The sequence below is a fragment of the Primulina huaijiensis genome, chromosome 4 (genome assembly GCF_012295235.1).
Source record: "Primulina huaijiensis isolate GDHJ02 chromosome 4, ASM1229523v2, whole genome shotgun sequence".
Lineage (NCBI taxonomy): Eukaryota > Viridiplantae > Streptophyta > Magnoliopsida > Lamiales > Gesneriaceae > Primulina > Primulina huaijiensis.
Window position 1 is genome coordinate 1,760,559 of NC_133309.1, and position 21,606 is coordinate 1,782,164.

At 35.0% G+C, this 21,606-nt stretch overlaps 1 protein-coding gene across 1 annotated transcript; it reads left to right on the top strand.

Annotated features, from left to right (window-relative positions):
- The first annotated feature begins 5,898 nt into the window (after positions 1-5,898).
- LOC140975163 (SKP1-interacting partner 15) lies at positions 5,899-7,377 on the top strand. The gene has a single exon (XM_073438729.1). It carries the CDS (start codon positions 6,044-6,046, stop codon positions 7,199-7,201), a length of 1,158 nt encoding a protein of 385 aa, XP_073294830.1. The 5' UTR covers positions 5,899-6,043; the 3' UTR covers positions 7,202-7,377.
- The last annotated feature ends 14,229 nt before the right edge of the window (positions 7,378-21,606 follow it).

A 21,606-nucleotide genomic window follows, 5' to 3' on the forward strand; every position in this document is an offset into this window, starting at 1 on the left:
CACTTGTTCGTGGAGAAACTCACTCTCTTCCGAGCACCATTTACACGCCTCTGAGCGTCAGCCTATTGCTTTCGTTTCCGCTAACGATGTGATCCCGCCATCTTCTGGCGATCTCGTATCAACGAAAATTTTTCTATATTCTCTAGTGCGAATTAGAAGAAGACTCAAAAATTTCAATTATGGACCTAATTTGGAGATTGAAGAACAGTGGTTAATCAATTAGATCGTTCATAAATATTTACAGAAAGGACTATAGATGCTAATCTCATACTAGTTTGCTGCAAGCGTTTTTGAACGCCAAGTAATTAAACTCTAAACACCCTATAAATGAGATATATGTCATACCACGCCCAAAAAAATTTGATTCTAAAATTAATTTTTTTTATAAAAATTTTAAACTTCCGCTACATCTTGAAAGCGAGAAAACGGTACATCAATAATTCCATCCTTCAGCAAATATTAGATGATCACTGTTACCACTTCCCACAATGCCCACTATGAAGTGGTTCGATGATTCAATTACTATTGCATCAACATTCAATTTAAGGACGCCAGTAGTTGGTTGATGCCAAGAGGGTTAAGAACTAGGTTGTATTCCAAAATCATCCGGTATTGCTAAGAAGATGCGATAATGTTCCCTAGTTCTTCGAGCTCGTGCTAAAACATCCTCTCAGTCTTTTAAACTTATTATGAAATACAAATAGGATTTCTATAATAGTACATTATTAATGCTAAATTCAAGGGCCTAAAATTGATTTGAACATGTGGGGTCTATAAAAATTTAAGGACCGACATAGCAAAATTAAAATTGAACTATTGTTGATTTTATGTATTCTCGCAATTGTGCTTATAGGATCAGGTCGGAGTCACCGCAAAGGCTAGGATGGACTCTAGCCCATTGAGTTTCTTGTCTATTGCTATGTATAAATGGCTCAAAGACCACTTTTCTTATAAATATATGTTTTCAATTTGATAAGTAAGGGAAAGAAATTGTCATTAAAAAATGCTTGATATGCTCTACAAGTTTAAGGAAGTGTCGTCTACCGATTACCACCATGATATATTTTCTTAACTATTGTTTAACCAAAATCTGGTTATTGATTAGTATTTTCTATCTAAAAAGTGAGTAGTTTTCTTAATACATTCTATGATTGTATACATTGAAAGAGACTTTATTGCAAAGATCGATACTCATTCAATAATTGATGAATTATATTATATGAAAAACCGCAAGCTCAACTTCAATAGTTTATACTTTGTTTGTGTCGCTATGTAATTTTTTTGGTTTTTAATTTTAATTGTTTTGTGAATGTTCATTAAATTATAATTTTTAATAATAAATTTTTTTATCGGATCAGTTAGTCTAGGGTCAAAAAAATTTCTGGTCACTCCCTAAGTTAAGATCATATATAAGTGTGTCTTGTATATCTTTTCAACATTAAAAAACTATTTGTTGGTATGAATTTCTCTAAAACATCTTCACGAGATTTGCATCTTTTAGATAACAAGACTCAAAAAACATGTTAACAAATTCAAAGTCGAGGTAAGAGAGAAATCGTTGCCCTTAAAACTAATTTTCCCTTACACGGTACTCACGAGATATGACATTCGTCTCATAAGACACAACGACTTCCAACTTGTGATACTTGCATGAAAAATCACAAGTTCAACAACAAGAAAGATATCAAACTCTTTTTTAGAAGAAAGAAGTATTCATTAACAATATGAATGAAAGTTTAGTTTGATCTATGATTACCCAATATTGTTATTGTTTTTCTCCAGAATGAATTGTGTCTATGATATATATATTTTTTTCCAGTTAGATGGAGGATTTTTCGGAATGCAGAAACCCGCAAAAGTCCAATGGACACCTCATGTAAGCATATGTTCATGAAAAGAAAACACTTTTTTTGTGAAAAGACACTACCGGAGCTCTCGAGCCACTTTTATTAAACTTTCCAACAATCCTTCTCATAAAAAAATTTTAATGCATGAATGCGAATTATTTCAAAATAGTTTGCATTAGAAACTATTGCATCAGGATGTGACATTTACTATTAAAATACTACTAGGGAATTTTTTTTTTTTGCAAGCTATTTTCGAAAATATTCATATACATGCATGCAATTAAAAACTCTCTATCATGAGTGATAAAAAGATTCTCCAATCGCTGAACAGAAATAACTGTAGTAAAATTGTTCATAAATATCGTCAACCCCTATATTACTGTTTTGAAAAGAACTCAAACGCAACATTCAAAAGCCTGTCAAATCATCAACGTATAAAAAAATGTAAAATGCGTAAAAACAATGTTCATCCATGACCCATAACATAATATGCGGAAAAACGTAAAGTCCTCGGGTTATCGTGCGCTCTCCCAACTCCGTCTACTCAGTCTTCGGCGCCTACAGTCTCTACCTCATCATGCTCACCTGCATCAATCACACCTAGCGANGTTAAACATATCGTAACATAAACATATTCAAACGTATCTCATCATTTAATCATATACATTTTCATTTTCTTTTATTGAATTCAGATAATTAGTTGTGACTTTCGTATCAGTTCTAAGTCGATGGATCCATCTACGTATAACCACGATACCCGACGACGGGGACATCAGCGACAGTTTTATCTATCCACTGAGCCTTGGCCTTACATGTTCGTGTTCGTGTACATATTCGTATTAGTCACAACCAACTCACCTCCTTCAAAATATGTTATCGTATTCATCACTTGTAAAATTCATGTATATATATATACAATTTCTTAAAACCAAGCATGCAACGTATTTTCCAGCATAATCATAAAATTCATGTTCATAAACAACATATACATTTTAAACATGCATTTTCAGTTATCAGGGTGCTACTTATCAGGGTGCTGCCAGGACTGCTAACTTGACCCGGGTACAAAATGACCATTTCGCCCCTGGAAACCCTAATTGACCGTTTTACCCCTGAACCTCAAAATTTCGACCCGAAGCCAACCAAACTTATTAAAACACCTCAAAACATATTTATAACCATTTCCTATGTGTAAACTCGAGACCATGCAAGAACTGCTATAATTCGTTTTAAAACTTAGACCAAGGTCCCGGTTTTAACATAAATCAATCCGAAACTTAACCAAATTTTCCCAAATTAAAACCATAACTTATTTACACCCTACCAGACCCTAAACAGCAAAATTCCAGCCATTTAGAACCATCTAAACTCGGCTGCACCTTGCTGAAATTTTCTAAACCAAAACGCTCGAACCCTAGTCGCATATATCGTCCGAGTTCTCGACCCTAGACCAAACCAACTTGGACCAGACTCAAACCAACCCTTCCTAGCCCACCTCTGGACCCTCCTGGATCGACCTAGCCCTAGCCCTCAGCCCCATGCACGCAAACGTGCGAGAACCACACGAAGCAAGCCAAAAACCTACCCAACCCGACCCTAGCTCTTCGATATGCCCCTAGTTCGACCCTTACACAGCCGCCTCTCTTCCTTAGCCCGATCTCCACCTAGCCCCCCTCACAAAACAAAGATCCGATCGTGCCTTACGTAAGTGGACTCCAAAACCAATCTACACACCTACCCCCCTTCGATCTTGACATGACACAGCCCCTAGGAGTCGAGATATAGCAGCCCCTTACACACGAGCAAGGAAAAAAGTGAGTATTATGTCAAAGTATATGCATATTTTGTGCCAAATTCGTGTAAATCCAATGCAACATGATAGACTTGATTTCATGCATAAACACACAAATAAACTTATAATGATGTGAATGATGAGAAAAATGAGGTATAGGGCGTTGCGTATTTACGCTCGAAAACCTTGATACAATCGCGTAGAACGGACACTGGAGGGACGGAGAAGGGTTCTTATGAAATTTTTTTGGAGAAAAACCAAGAAAAATAGTTGCTGAAGGCCATGAGCTGCTGTTGGAGGTGGAGAGGGGCGGCCGAAAGTGAGGTAATTAGGTGATTAGGGTTTTGGGAGGTAGGGTTAGATATAATATTAAGTATATAATACTCGAACCCTCAAAAAGTCCTCTGATTTGCTAAAAATTACATACCGGTTTAAAATATGTCTCGATTAATAAAATACCCTACAAAGGTCCATTTTCGAAATTCTCACATTTATACACCACATGTTAAATAATTTAAAATAATTATTTAATAATACCTTTTTCTTTAATTGTCTCCTGTCTCCGTTCCTCGTTCGAGCATGAAATACTACTAAAAGCCCATAACATACAATCTTAATGAACCATGAAATAAAACACATATTCATGCCATAATCATGTATTTAATGCATTAAATTAATTAAATACACATTCTAAATAAAACCCCAGATTTGCATGCAGTCAGGTTACATCATTCGAATTTCTAGACCTTACACATGATATATTTTTTGTGGTTTGAACTTTTATTAGTAGAATACTATCACATTTACTAGATCACAAAGTGAATATGATATCTTGAACTTTTTGGAGGTTCATGTAAAACCAAACAATAATACCTAACAATAATCACTCTAACATTCCACTTGGATTTTCAGGTTGTGTCTGTTTTACCCATGAAATACATATTTGCTTCGTAAGTGTTTCAATGAGGAGGCTCATCCTCAAACTTACACATGTGATCTCCTAATAACAGTATTCTATCATACTATGCCTTTTTCAAACTAAAAAACATTAAAAGTACAACTTAACCTCATTATATCAGGAGGTTACAACACTCTTCAGTACTATGAATGAGAAGGGAATGATTCCCCAATTTTTAACTCAAATTTTCATAATTTAGTTACTTCATAAAAAAAAGATGTTGGAATTTCCAATTAACAAGGTTGGGTGTCCACCATGAAAAATTTATTTTGTAGATTTTAAGTTCAGTCCTCTTGACAAGCTATACATTTGATCTATATCCAAAGTTTTTTACAACGGATCTGTTAAATTACCCTATAATGATCTCAACAACTATGAAATTTTTTTATCTTTTTCGATCCATATTCCAAAAACCAATATATCACGTCTCATTTCCATTTTCTGTTTATCTAGTTTCAATATTTTCTCAAATCAACCCACAAAATATTGAATTCTTGTATCAATAATACTTGAATGGACTTTCTTAGATTCATACGTTTGGCATAATCTTGATTATTCATAACTGATAAACCTCGGATCTCGCTAGAAAAATCAACGTATTCATAGTTTTTCAATCAAATCAATTTGAAAGAACTTCAAATTTAAGGACTATAACAAAAATAATAATTTAAAATTTCAAAACTTGATATTCGAAATTCGGAAATTCACAAGTCTTCGTATTATCGCGAGATTGAATAATTTGAAGCTGTACATGTTCACAGTCAACACATATTCAAATTGCAAACTAAAAAGATAAAAAAAACTTCATATTAAGATTGTTGGTATGAATTTCTCCAAAACATCTTTCAGAAGATCTGCAACGTGAAGATAATAAGATTCAAAATATATGTTACCAAATTCAAAGTTGATGAAAGAGATAACTATTTGTCCTTAAGACGAATTTGTCTAGCACACGGTGCTCACGGGATATGACAACCGTCTTCCAAAACAATGGCAGAGCTAATGTAGGCCGCTGCCTACACTGGACTCAAAAACAAAGAGTTTACATAGGCCAAGTTGGTACCATTATTTTTTTACTTAATATGAACATAGTTGATCTATCTTATAAGAAAATTGATAGACGACTATTAGAAGTACCGTAGTTTAAGAACGAAATGCAAGAAATACGACTAATGAATCATAACTTGCTAGATTTAATATCCTCTATGTTATCTGTTTTGCAGTCGAAAATGATATATATCAGTGAAAAAAGAAAGTATATGATTTTAATTGAAATGGTAAAAATATCGGGATGACCATTTCGACCCCGACAAAACCCGCACGAAACGGTGTCGTTCACAATCTCTGTCGGCACCAAGACAAAACCAGTCAACCCAATCACCTCCCATTATCCCCCTACACCACCGCTGTCTCCTCATCCGACGAGTTACCGCCCACTGCTCCGCCATGGATTTCTCCCCCTTCAATATGCTCCCTCAAGAAACTATCCACCAGATCTTCGCCCACCTGCCCCTCCGCCAAATCTCCGCCGCCAAGTGCGTCTGCAAAGCCCTCCACTCCGCCCTCTCCTCCCCGGCGTTCCTCCACCTCCTCCGCGCCCAAACCAGCCCGCTCTTCCTCCTCTCCCTCAAGCCCTCCAACCGCCACGTGTCCCCTCATCCGACCCTTCACGCCTTCGACCCTTCGTCCAACCAGTGGCTCAGATTCTCCCTCTCTTTCCTCCCCTTCTCCTCCCTCCACCCCATTACCTCCTCCCATGGCCTCCTCTACCTCTGGGGTTCGCAACCCACGTCGCAAGGTTCCTGTACCACCCTCGCGCAGAGTTCACAGAAAGCCCTGGTGGTCTGCAACCCTTTGACTAGCCAGTACAGGATCCTTCCTCAGCTTGGATCCGCTTGGTCCCGCCATGGATCTGTGCTAGCCGGCTCGCTCAGTGTAGTCCTAGTCCTCACGGAGCTTGCGGTTCTGTACTATTCCGAGAATCGGAGTCTAAAATGTGACAATTTAGGCTCCTCTGTGTCGAATAACTGGCTCAAATTTTCCTCTAATCTGCCGTCGAAGCCGCGAAGCCCGGTTTTAGTATCGAATTTTATGCTTGTGTTGTGTGATCTAGGCTCGCCTTGGAGGTCCCAATGGGCTATGTTCAAGACTGAGATTGGGAGTGCAGACAAAATCCAGCATTGGATTCGGATGGAAAAGCGCGAGTGGGGGGATATTTTTGACATTTTGAGACGGCCCCGGCTGGTGAAAGCTGGGAATGAGAAGAAACTGTACATGGTTGGGGGATTGAAGAGCTCCTACGTGCTGCAGAGCGCGTGTTCGACTATCTTGATATTAAGGTTGGACTTGGAGAGCCTCGAATGGGAGGAGGCAGGCAGAATGCCTGTGGAAATGTACAGGTGTTTCTTGAAAAGTAGTAAGTTTAAAGTGTTTGGTGGGGGTGATAAGATTTGTTTCTCGGCGAAAAGGGTTGGTAGATTGGCTCTGTGGGAAGAGAATGCGGATGGAAAGGCGGAGTGGAGGTGGGCTGAAGACGTTCCCGTCGGTGGAGACGGACTTTGCCGTGGATTCGTGTTCGAGGCGAGGCTCGAAGCTGCGCCGTGAGGGAGGGAGGAGTGTAAGTTATTTGTAATTCATGTTATTGTTTTTGTTTGAAAAATCAATGCTGTTGGGTAATTTGTTTCATATGATTGCTGAATATTGGCATTGTTTTGTTTAAGTTGAACATGTTGTATGATCTACATATATAATGAATCTGAACTTATTCAGATTTTACAGTATGTTGCTGTGTATAGATTGCTTGTTTGTTGATATTATTTACTATTGTGTTTTCTTTTGATGTTCATTAGCTTCTTAATTTAGTCGATAATGCATACGGGGACTGAAAAAAGGTTGCAGCCTGTATATTTATAAATCCATCTGTTGCTGATAAGAAATACTTGAATCATTAAGTTACCATCTCGACACGGAAATGCAAATGATTATTTCTTGGTAGAATAAGCACAGTTTGGTTTGTTCTATTTCATTTTACCCTTTCGACTTCGCGGTTATAGTTTCTGCACATGTTGGTATCGTGCTGTGTGTATAGATTATCCTTTTAAGTTGGTGAAGTGTGTATACGAAAACCTACTTGAGGTTTTCAAGTGTTACAACCCGCAATATCTCTATTCTTCCTCATCTTCTTTCACAACTTCCGGAGGAAATTCAAAAATCAATGGGCGAGTCCTAGTTCATTTCTTTCTGTACTTATCCAATTGACATCAAGGAAGTACTTTTGTGTGTGCTCAATTAGAATCTTTTGTAAAATCGACACTCTTGTTGGAGAGTGCTTTCATGTCGAATTTTCCTCGGAAGATTGAAGGGAAATAGTGCTGTTGAACTATCAACGTGTTAAAATTACTGTTGTTTTTCTGGCCCCATGACCTAGATTGCGTCCATTTTTATATGGAGTTGGATTCTTCGTGGATAGTTGAGAATTTTTACTTGACTGGAACAAATTTTGAGTCGGATCAGTTAGGAAAACCGAGTGTCTACTTGAAAGTTAATCACCCCATTGCTTGTTGATTTGGATTGAATTCCATCGAATTAGAAGGGAATTCCATGTTGATTCAGATTGAATTCCAACAACTTTTATGTGTATTGATGCGCGTTCATGAGAATGTGGTAGCATTAAGCTTTCAAGTCTTCAGCAGCAGAGTATGGTTTTTCATTAGATGCATGTCGTCTTCATGAAATATATCGATGTCAAGAATCTTCAAGCTTTTTTAATTTTCAGAAGGAAGCATTGCAAGAGTTTTGTGTATATTGTTAAGACATCGCGAAGGTTTCTCTCGTTTTTGCTGCGTGCTTATGTCCTGTAGTTGGTTTTTTGATCAGTAAAATCTTGTGCTGGCAAAAATATCTGACTCATTCCATTTGATCGGATTCGATGTGCATTTGCACTCCTGGAGTTCTTCTATTTCTAGAACAAGAAACATGTCCCTCTAGAAAATACGAGTAACGCACATGAGCCAATGGTTCGATGGGTAGACAGAGAAGAACTCCAGGAGTGCAAATGCACATCTACACATCGAACCATTGAATCAAGTGCGTTGCTCGTATTTTCTGGAGAGACATGTTTCTTGTTCTAGAAATATGATGGCTATGTTTTTTCCATCCCATGTAGCGTTGAGAAAACCTCGTTTTAAAACATGCTTGTATGAAAGGGATCATGGTTTGTAAATTGTCTGGTGATATCATACCCAAAATTTCAATAAATAAAGTGAGGAATATCTCGCTAATAAGATAAATCAAGTCTTTGCAACCTCTGAAGAAAAGATATTAAATGGTTTGGTATGGTTGAATAGAATAATATATGAATTAAATAATTTATATTAAATAATTGTTATTATTAATATTTTATTTGATATATCATTATTATTTATTTTATTATTTTTATGATTAAATATTAATTATTATTATTAATATTATATATTTATTTATTTATTATTTATTTATTTATTTATCTATAATTTTAAATTAATATTTATTTTTTTGCTTAACATTTACTTAATAAATGTAACTTTGTGTTGTCTGCCTTCTAAATAAAAGGTTAAGACATGAAGCATTAATTGTTTCAATTAATTGTAAGAATCGATAGAGGATGCAGTAGTTCTAGTATTTGTAACTTTCATGATGTAATATGAAAATTCTGTTGACGGTACCATTTTTTCGCACTCAAGATGTTTATTGAATTTACCTTGAGCGTTTAACATTCGGAATCAACTACCCCGATGTTTAAGCGATAATAGCTCTTGTTGTAAATCTTTTTGAACAATCCACAAGATGTCTCCTTTCTTCAATCGCCTAATCAAGTTCATGATTGAAAACGATGCTCATTGTCAAAATTACACTAGAAACCTTGACGAAATTTGCATTGAGACAAACTCGCCGGAAAACAGAGACCACCGGTAGCGGCAGAAGGTGGCGAAGACGGTGCAAAGGTGGTGGTCTCAGCCGTGTATTGTTCAAGGAACAAGGCTGGTTGAATTTCGTTAGAATTAAGTACTTGCTACTAGGTCAAAAGCTATAGCTGTTAGTCAAAGCATAACTTTATTTTCTTATACTTGTGGTAGTGCAGAGTGCATCTACTTGGGTGCTAATTGGTCGATTGTTATGCCCATGAGTCTAGGGAGGTGCGTGTCTATAAGCTGATGTTGTCTCACATCTCCTAGATATCAGTTTTACTATTTTCATATCGTGGATCATATCCACAGTAGAGACAATATTACCCGTTAAGATGTGTTGTCACTATTTTACGGCTCACCTTGCCAACTATGTCAAGCACCACAACGTCAACATCTTGACACAAGAACTTTACAAGAGGTTATCCATTCCAGTACTATTCTCACTCATGAACGTTTAACCCAACATTTCCCGCAAGAAGTATATAAATATGTTTTTTTTTGGGAGACTTGAACCCATGATCTCGCTTTGATACCAATTCTTAGGATTGAGCGCTTTCAACTATGACAAAAAATATAGCAGTTAGTCAAGACACAACTTTATTTCCTTATACATGTCGCATCGTAGAGTGCACCTACTTGAGTGCTAATGCGTCGGGCTATTAGGCTCATGAGTTCGTAGAGGCGACTTTATAGATTGTGTTTCTTCACATTAAATCCAGTCTGAAGGGAGCTTATAAACCAAAATTGTATCCACTGTGTAAATCTAAAATTTCGAACTCTGGATACTGCATGTTTTTTGGAATTTCTTTGGATCCATTTGGCGGGGGTGTGAGCAAGAGTAAGATCCAGAGCATGAATAGATAAATATGGACCGACCTAATCAAGGAACAAATTTGATACAACCTTGTTCATTGGTTCAAATAATTGTTCATTTGGCACTTCTGATTCTAACAATTCTGTTATCATTCCAATATCTATCGAAACCAATTCTTCCTGTAATACTTCCTTTTGAAAAAATGCAATCTCCTGTTCTGATTTAGCGGTTCCTGGCTCAGTTACTTTTGCTTAAGTTATTATTGTTAGGGGTTTTATTATTCTGTCTAACATAAATTGTAAAAAGTATACGAGAGTTTGTGTATGTCAGATTTAAATATTGTTCCAAATGTTGTAACACTTGTTCGGTGTCAGATTCAAATGTTGTTCCAAATGTTATAACACAAATAAATAGCTTAAAATAAAATAACTCAGAACTAATTGTGCATAAGTATAAATACTTGTTCGGTGTCTCAGGATAAAATAATCACTAGAAAATACTTTTCAGTTTACAAAAACCAATCACTAGCGACCTTAATGAAAATCAATTTTCTCAATCCTTTGAGAAAATAAACTGTTTTCTAAAATAACTAGCAACACTAAAACTATTCAAGAAAACAAAAAAACGCGATGCCAAAAACTGGAGCAACAAAACGTGATCTTCAGCCAACACTTGCACGTGTGTTGTCTGCAGATATCTCCAACAATCACGGCAACACGTGAAATATCACTCTTCAAAACATCGACGTCTTTGTAAATAGTTTTTCTCTGAATTTCACAACGTGCTAAGGTGCACCAGTACACAGCCACGAAAACTTCCAAGTGAAGAGTCAAAAGCAGAATCGTTGTTCTTTCATTAGCTTGCTTCTCTTATTTATAGTTTCCTCATCTCCTAGGGTTTATCTTCAAAAGGAAATCTACAAAATATGGAAATCAAGAGTTTTATTAGAAATAAACTCTTTTTAAATCAATAATACCATATCATAAAATCTTTATCATAAATATCATATAGTCAAAACCCTTTAAATCAATATTTCACAATCTTATCAATAAAGAAATTAAATTTAAAGAAAAGATTATTAGAGAATCGCTGAGCTAATATACTGATGATAGTTGAGCTTGAGAGCCTGCAGACTGCTCAGCTGAAGGTTCAACTTGGTTTTCTGAGGCTTATTATATTGAAATCTCAGTAGGCTTCTTCTTTGCAATAGTTGCAGTTCAACTCATTTTCATCCTCCCACACTTTGACCTTCATCTACAAAGAGACCCAATCCATGTCCAACGGATTAATCACTGCGATATCATTAAACGTAGTTGGGCATTTAAGATCATAATTTTGGCTTTGCTCAGCACAAATGGCGGCAGTCAATTTCTTAATCTTCATCAGATCAACCAAATGATGTCTTCTTGGAATGGCTTATGAAATTATTTGACTTTTGGCATTCTCGAGGACACTTTTTCCAATCCAATAGCTCTTTCGCGAGCCTACTTCTTCTTTAGCTTCTTTAAATGAGTGATAGGACCTGATCTCTACCTATTTATCAAAATATTTGATATCTTCCTCAGCATACTCATTGACCTCGTACATTAGAAGATCAATTTGAGTCTGCACAAGTGAAATGGTTCATCAACTTGCTCAAAAATAACAAATTCCTCCCCTTTCCCCGAAATCGATGTCTTAGATTCAAGATCGGATCTGGTGGACTCTACTGAATCCTTGATAATAATTCCCTTAGGCCGAGGAACATGGGATGGAACTGGTATACTGATAGCCCTTGGAGGGCTGTAATCACGGCAACTTTGGCCTTAGAGGCCACATGCTTATTAACAGTCTTAGGATCAACTTGCTTTTCTGGTTCAGTAGTACTACCCTTATTCTTTGGTCCGTCCAACAGCCTTTGTTTCTCTAGGAACTTCGGTCAGTGGGACTTTCGCAATAGCTTTCGAAACCAGTGGACTCAAATATGGCTTGTTTTTGGATGTCCTGTACTTCTTGGTGAGAGGAGGAGGGTTGGCCACCTCAAAGTCACTCTTTTCAGGCACCAATTTTCTCTTTGGCTTCGGTGCTGGGGCCTTGCTATTATTTTTTCTCACCGGTTGGCTTTTTGCAGCAACCATTTTCTCTCCAATCTCCTTCTTGGTAGTCATTGGACTGCAACTTGCAAGAGATATGTTCAGCGTCTATCCTTAGGCCTCAACGCAATCACATTCTATGCGATAAGAGTCTTGAATTTATGGAGAGTGAATGCATCACTCAGTGGGACACCAACATCTTCGAACAACCAACTCAGAGTGATAGCAGAACCATGATACTTTTTTTAGAGGTCATCAAGGCCTTCAGAGTTTTGGAATAGAACTGCTGACCAGTTAACCTTGATCTTAGCAGCAATGAAAAACATTAACATAAATGTTTCCAGTGGTAAAAGCATCGAAGGAACCAACCTTAGCCAAAATCGGCTTGGCTACAAAATTTTCAAGGAGCTAGTATTCCATCTTCATCTCATTTTCTTTCTGGACATCTTGACACGCTCACTAGTAGCAGAAAACTAAACTTTCATGTCCTCCAGAACTGACTGAGGAAATGTAGAAAAATCAGTTATCCTTTCAATAGGTATCTAGAATACAGTTGCGAAGAATGCCCCATCGATCACCAGGCTATGCTCATTCAGAGGCATAAAAAATTTTCCTGCATCAAACACTGAATCATGGGCATAGAAAGTCTACAATTCTGGTACATATGTATCCAAGGATGAACTGGGAAAGGTCCTGAGTCCAAATGACCCCAAGAGCTTGAAAACACCAATGATGGCAGCATCTTCCAAATAATAGATGGATTCAAAATCCACAACATAGGCATTGGCGATGTCATATGGGGTCGGCATTTCTGCGAAGGAGTTCTTGAAGAAAAAATGAGAAGAAATTTTGAATGCAAGAAGGCAAGAATATGAAAGCAAAGAGTCTGAGAAAATTTTAAAAATATGTACGTTGTATGAACCAATGAACGATTTAAGAGGAATAAAATTAAAAATTTATGAAATTTAAATAAAAAAAACCGTATTAAAAGAATTTTGAACGTGGTTGATCTCAAATGATTAATTAATGAAATAAATGAGACATTAAATTCATTACTACGTGATAGGATTAGTTAGGCAAGGAGTACTGATTAATCAGTGAGATTCCAAGTCTGACTGACAGTTGTCTTATCAATATGAACGGGGTCGATCCTAACAATCTTTGGACATGAGTCTAACTTTTAAAAAGAGACATCTGAATCATAATGTTTGTTCATATTTTTTTTAGTTCCATAGCAATTTTTCAAATTAATCAATACGTTAAAGACAATATAAAAAACTAAATGAATAAAAATATCAAACATGTCCAAAATGATCTCTAAAAAACAACATGCCTAACAGTTTTAGAGCTAAAAATACTAATCAAGTCTGTATAATCAAGTTGTTCAGTAATTTCTTTCTCAATCAATAACATAGCCAATCCATTCAATCTTTCTTGTAACATGGTTGATCGGAGAAAAGTTTTGATGAGCTTTAACTTTGAGAAACTTCGCTCTGCACTTGCTACTGTGACCGGGACAGTCAACAAGATTTTATAAGCAATATGATCATTTGGGAAACACCCATCCATTTTCTTCAAGTAATTCACTACATCAATAGCCGATTTTGCTTCTCTTGGTAACGAGCACCTCAAGAATGTCAACTCCGAAAATAGATCATCCCCATTAATATCAGAACAACCTTTATGAGTCAAATAATTTTCAAGATTCTTGCAAGACCTCAACAAGGTTTCATCGTCTGCACGTTGTAACCTCTCTAGATTGAACAAAAAACCAAATGTTTCTTCATATTTTTGAACTGTTCAAATCGAGCTTTCATAGAAGAACGAGCTTGATCGATTATAAAGAGAAAGTAGTTAATTTGAAAAGATTCTGCAGCTGATTGTATCACTTCTTCACTGTTGTTTTCACCAAATTGTTTCTTTCTTCGAACAACACGTTTCTCTCGAAATACAGCTTCAATGCCCATCTCACATGCCATTTCTTTAGCTTCAACCATGGCCTTATCGTAACCATCTTCTCTAAATTCTTCAAGAAATAAAACAATTCCTTGTAAAAGTTTGATAGCAACATCAATATCCATATTTTCAGATTGAAGAAATTTGCTCACAGTATTGATAGCATGCAACAACTTGTACCAAATTACCACACCAAGCAAGAATTCAAAATTCTCAAGTTCATATAACGCTAACGACTCAGCTTCACTTTTCGTTTTGAGATCTTCACTATCATTTCCCAAGTCATACAAAGCATCTCTTATTTGTGCAATTTGCTCCTTTATAGGTTTAACACTATCAACATGACTTTCCCATCGTGTTTGTGACAATGGTTTAACTGTCAAACCCTTCACGTGATCTTTGAAAATCTTCCACCGCTTGGTAGAAGAGGAGAACAATGTATAGATCCGTTGTATTACTCCAAAAAATGACATAGCCTTAGGACAACAATTCGTCATATCGCACAAAGCTAAATTGAGACTATGACAACCACAAGGAGTATAAAAAGCTCTAGGATTCATTTCAGGTAACTTTTTTTGTACACCTTTATGCCTACCTTTCATATTAGATCCATTATCATATCCTTTACCTCTAATATCATCAATATCAAGCTCAAGATTGACTAAAATATTTTTAAGATGCATAAAAAGCCCAAGTCCCGAAGTATCATCAACATCTAAAAATTGCACCCGATATTCTTCTACTTTTGTGAAACTTTTTGAATCATTTAAACATCGTATGACAATGGACATTTGCTCTTTGTGACTGATATCAGGAGTACAATCTAATATGATTGAAAAATATTTTGTTGCCTTACCTTTGCAAGTATTGTTTTTCTTACCTCGCTTGCCAACATCTGTATCAACTCATTTTGAATTCTGCAACCTAGATATGCAGTATAAGTCTCATGGTCTTTAATCCGTCGGAGGTGCTCTTTCATTACTGGATCAAACTCTACAATCATTTCAATCATTTGTAGAAACAAACCATTGTTTTCAACATAAAGTTTTTCACAACTTCCTCGAAATGCTAAGTTGTTTTTCGCCAATCGTTGAACAACTGCGATTATCCTCTGTAACACTTGTTTCCAATGCTCTCTTTCTTTATTAATTTGTACTTGTACTCCTGCATCAATCACTTTATTTGTCTTCAATCTTCTTTCTAATTCAAGCCAATTCGTCATACACTCCATATGCTCCTTACTCGCTTCATGATTTGCAAGAGATCGACTCAAATTATGCCAATCATTGTATCCTTCATTAGCTAACTGACCATATCCAGTCTTGGTTACTTGCTTCTTGAATAACTTACAGCAAAAACAAAAAATCTTGTTACAAGAAACTGAATATAATAGCCATCTTCTATCACTTTCCTCCATGTTTGGCAAAATTCTCTTATAATGTGACACATTGAAATGCTTGTTAGTGCTATCTTTAGGAAACACATTTATGACATCTCTTTTCGGATCTCTTTCTACTAAAAAGTTTCTAACTTTTTGATCAATGTTGTCCCACTTTGCCGGATCATCAGACCAAGTTTCCTGATTCAAGTTCTCATATTGAACAAACTGTTCATCTTTCTCATGATAATTGAATACATCCACATCGACAGACTCAAGTACTTTTTTAGAATCAATCTCATTCTCATCCAATTCATTATCTTGTTCTCTGCTAATTGAATTATCAACCGTGTTTTCAACCTCTGCAACTATGTTTTTGTTTGAAACAAAGTACTTGTTGATATCTCCAGCTTGACTTTGAATCATTTCTTCGATCTTTAGCTTTCTTTTTTCTTTTTTGAGACCCAGACATGTACTTAAGAGTCATGATTAACCTAAGAATTCAAAAAAATAATTCAATGAACAATAGTTGGTTATAAAATGATGTTGATTATAAAATTTTGATCTAAAAAATTTCTAACTCCCATCACCAAGCTTCCCAACCTTCAAGAAGACCAAATAAGGCCATTGAAAATTGTAACTAAAAGAAAAAAAAAACTCCACCCTGATTTAGACCACAAAAATGAAAGTCAACAAAGAAAAACAGAAACATATTTCTGTGAATTATCTAGATTCCACCCTAATGTAAACAATTTTACTTTTAAAATTTCACTTTTTTTTATCCATAATTTGTCTTCTATTTACTTAAGACTACCCACAAGCAGGACATAATGTACTAAAAATTATCATGTTTATCATCGTACAGTTAAAACAAGCAAAATCAGTCATTTAAGCCATAAAATTGCTTCCTAATCAAACTGTTGTTTCAAATAAATAAATACATAGATAAACCAGAAAGTAGTCACTCATCGCATAGGCAAGCAACAAGAGTCCCATTGATGATTACATAAATAAATACTAAAATATACCAAAGCAAGAGATTTCCACACGAAAGCAAGAAAGTTGATCAAGAAAACCCAAATCCAATATATCATAAAACTACAAACCTAAATCCAATATATCAATAGAAATCAAATTATTCAAGTAGCAAGATTCGGGGAGAAAGCATTATAATACAAATTATTACTGTACATAACATTAATACACTTACAAGGGTGAGCAAGTGAGCAACTGATGCTGGAGTCGAAGAAGATGGACAAGACAAGATAGAAGAGTGGAGCGGTGAAAAAGAATTTTACAGATTTTTATTTGATATTTTATTGATTCTTTATATTTTAATATTTATAAATTAAAAAAATACAAATTTTTCCCTTTATATATAATAAATTTTTTTAAAAATTTTTGAGCCCAAAAAATATATGGGCCTGAGTCATTAGACTCATTTGTGTCTGAAGAAGCACAGCCCTGAATATGAATCCCTAAATCTGTATTCTCCCTATACATATGCATTGTTTAGACAAATCAACATGTATTAAAATATTTCTAAAGTAGAAAAACTTATCTTCAACAAGTGGTTTAGTCAATATATCAGCTACCTGTTATTCTGTTGACTCATACTCCAATCTGATATGCTTCTTCAACACATGATCTCGGATGAAGAGGTGTATGATATCTATATGCTTCTTTTCTTGATCTCCTAGTTTCATCTCAACTTCTGGAATATATATTATAGTTCACAAGTACGTGAAGAGCGAAGCATATAATAAATTTTCAACGTTCCCCAACAGCGGAGCCAAAATTTGGTATGTTGTCGTTGAACCACCAAACTTAAATTCATGCTCCCAAATAAAATGTGAGTGTAATGGTGAGCATAATCGAATCCACATGGAACAAGGATTTATTTCTTCAAGTAAAAAAAATTAAAAAGTGTTATTTTTGGATATTTCTACAGATGAAAAATAATTAAAATACCACATATAATTTAACATGCAAGAATAAATAAATAATCAAGAGGAATAACTAATGAAATGTAAAATTTAATATTACCAAGCTCTGATTTAAGGGGTTTCAATATTCAATTGTATCACTGGTCATCGACTAATAAATAATGTATTCAAGTAGTTTCAAGCAATTAACCTTAGAAATATAGTAATATACACAATGATTCATATATTTTCCTAATTTAATTTACCAAAACCAGTATCAAGTCAAAACTTATCCGTAATCAACTAAGCACAATATCGTTTCATATTAATTCAATATAAATTTTCACTATATGAAAATAGTTAAAATAGTTAATCCTGAAAATCTAACAATCAAGATAGTTGCAATTGATAAATACAGCTTCATTGATTTATTTAGATCAAATATGTTACGGTAGCACAACAAACATAATTTGTCGTGTACCAATCATTAATGACAATTATGGATCACCGAATTCATAGAGAGAGATGAGAAATATAGTAAAAAAGGAAACAAAAAAATAAAACCTAATTTTACTATTAAAGGATGATGTCTATCAATAAAGAAACTAAAGTGTTTATGGAATAAATCTCATTTAAATATTTTTTATCTCAATAATAAAAGTTTTCACCTCTCCAAAATATCCAATGAATCAAATACAACGATCAGGATCTCTAAAATATATTATTTTTATCTTAAATTTCGAGCTCCATAATTCCAAATTCGTTGGACGCAAGTCACAAGGCATACCCATTCCTTAATGGAAATTTTCTTGATCAAGACATCATGTTCAAAACATTTTCTTCGATGGTAAAATGAGGATCTCAATCAAATGGGTATGCTATTCCCATATGCTATCTTCTGGAACCACATAACATTAATCTTGTGGATGTTCCTAAGCTACACCCAACCAAAATAATCAATTGGACCGTAGTTGAAATTTACCGAAAGAATAATGAGACAACAAGAGTCGTGATGTTGGTTGTAAAGATTGAAAAAGAGGAAGAAAAAGAAAACCAAGCCGGCCAAGATATCAGACCAAGAGTCCGAAATGAAGTTGGTTCTTACATCAGATTCCAAATCTGAGGATAATAGGGACAAGATCGCTCTAACTCAAGTGTTTAGTGTGGCCAAAAAGTAGGGGTGTCAATCGGGTCGGGTGGGTCGGGTTTCGAGTCAACCCGCGTTTTTTTCCCGACCCGAATCCGAACCAACCCGAAAACCCCCAACCCGAACACGAACCAGTCTAACCCAAATTTTATTTTTTTTAAAAAAAAATTCGAAAAAAATAAATAATAATAATATTTTAATTTAAACACATAATAACAAAATTTTCGATTTAAATTTGAAAGTTTAATTGTAGAAAATTAAAAGTATATTTACTAAATCAAATAAACAATTGTTAAAAAAATAAAAAATATAAAAAATAAATATTAAATGATGAAAATTTATCATATAAATATACAATAAATTTTGTTCAAATATACAATATATAAAAATATAGGTAATATTTTCAAAAAAAAAGTTTTTGTGTCAACCCGCGAACCAACCCGACCCAACCCGAAACCCGTCTAACCTGGCACTAACCCGAACACACCCAACCCGATCCTGATTTTTTTCGTGTCGGGTTGACGGGTCGTGTTTTATTTTGCCACTCCTACCAAAAAGGTAGCAAAACCCAAACAAAAGGCTGAGAAACCAAATAAAAATATTAAGTTGATCAAATTTCTTTCCGAGCCTCTCCGACCAGCCCCATTACTAGCCATCACAATATCTAGTCTATGTGGAGTAAAAATTTTGGAACAGGAAGAAGTGGCAACTTAGTCCGATCTGCCATCAATGGATCGCAAAGCGAAGTGCAAGGGAACCTTTATTGAAGAACTCAAGATATCCTACATTTAGGTTGCCATTAATATGGTAATGCAGCGAGTGGGAGAATTGCTAAATATATATTGAGCAAGTTTGATACTTGACCGACGATTTCGGTTGGGAATAAATCTAACAAACGGACTAGGTCAAGTTATAGTAAATGAATTATGAGTCCAAGTATCGATCCCACAGAGACTAATATTTAATTACTAGAATTTTTATTACTTAACTTAAACTAGACAAAATAAATAAAAAGATTATATGTGAATTATTAATATAAACTATTAAATAAAATAATTTCAATTAAAAACGACAGATTCAAATATCAAGTAGGGATTCAAATTCAAATAAAAAAACTAAGACACACAACGGTACCAAACTCTACTATGTTAACACGTGTTAAAATCCAATTAATTATTTAATTCTTGACAATCACGGTGAAATCCTCAATTTTATTTATTAAACGATTCCTCGAGTTAATAAACCTATTAAAATCTAACAATCCAATTATTTCTAATTGAATTTAATTAGATCTAAATGCATTAAATCTTTGTGGAATTTCAGTTTTCACCTAAAACCGCACACTGAAATCGAATACTATTTCTAGCCAATTTAACCATGTGTTGATGACGTCTTTGTTGCTATATTTAACCAATCATCTTTCGATTCGTGTTTAATCAATAAACATGTAAATAGTTGATCAGGTTTTTAACAAGAAATATTAAACTAACATCAATCAATAATTAAAATCGAGAAAAATAATATATTGAAAATAAACCAAATATCAGACAAAGTATTGTTTGGCCCTATCGTGCTCTTAGTCTAAATAAAATTATTTCATAACTTCAAAACAAAAGTGAAAATTCATGTTTAAGTGCATAGAAGAAAAAAAATAATGAATGAGTGAAAGGAATTCTTAGTGATTTGTGACGTGTGTTGAGGAATTCATAATGTCTCTCTGCCTTCTGCCTCTATCTTCCTCTTCGTTGTTGTATTCATTGTAGTCTTCGGTTCTCTTCCTTCTCAGCTTCCTCCCTTCACTTCTACTCCCTTCTATTCACTTCCATTCTCTCTCCTCTACCTCTTTTTCTGCACGTTTCTCTCTTCTGTCTCTCTCTCCTCCTCTTCCTCCTCAACTCTCTCCTCTCTCCTCTTTCTTATGTTCTTCTCTCTCCTTTCTTTTTTCTCTATGTTCACGTCTCTGTACGTCTCCGCCTCTTCTCTCTTTGGTTCTCTGTCTCTCTCTTCCGCGCTGATTTTTTCTTTCTTCTTTTTGTGCCTCCCTTTTCACGTCTCGACCTTTTATTCTCCTCAATGGGCCTCATCCTTCAAATCTTTTAAGCCCATGTCAAGATAACAAATATAGATAAAATTGTAGATTTTATTTTCAAATGTGAGTTTTTATCTTTATCAAGATCTACATAGATTTTTTCCAAAACATCAATATTATAAAGGAATAAAAAATAAAATATTTTATTTCCTTTCTTTTGGTATTTTGTTTCCTTTGAAGTTTTATAAAATCATCTTATCTACCAAATTAAGTTTTTTTCCTCTTTTATTCAAATCTACAAATACCATAAAGTTAATTAAGATAAGCACAAAATTAGGGATAATAATTCTAGATAAGCACAAATATTATAAAATAATATCCCTAAAATCTCTAAAAGATTTGGGCTTATCAATACTTGGGTGGAATATCTACATGTCGTTCATTTCAACGTCATCAGAAAAGAGAAGAAGCTCAAGGCAGTGGCCGAGCTAGAAAAGAAAATTTTAAACTGGGCTGAGACAGATATGATCTCCAAAACACTTGCATGGATATAATTTATTCAATTGGATATTCAAGAGAGTGTGGTGAGGGATTTCATAAAGCAAAAGCGTGCTAATTTCAATGCCCACAGTCCGACCGCCAAAGATGATGTTGCAGTCATCAGTCAACTTGAAATGGATGCATTGTACATTTAAATGTCTATAAAAGTCAAAAGGTAGAAGTATGAACTCTCGACAGAAGA

What these genes read in the sequence shown, in the direction of transcription:
- LOC140975163 (XM_073438729.1), top strand. Translation starts at nt 6,044, where the DNA reads ATGGATTTCTCCCCCTTCAATATGCTCCCTCAAGAAACTATCCACCAG.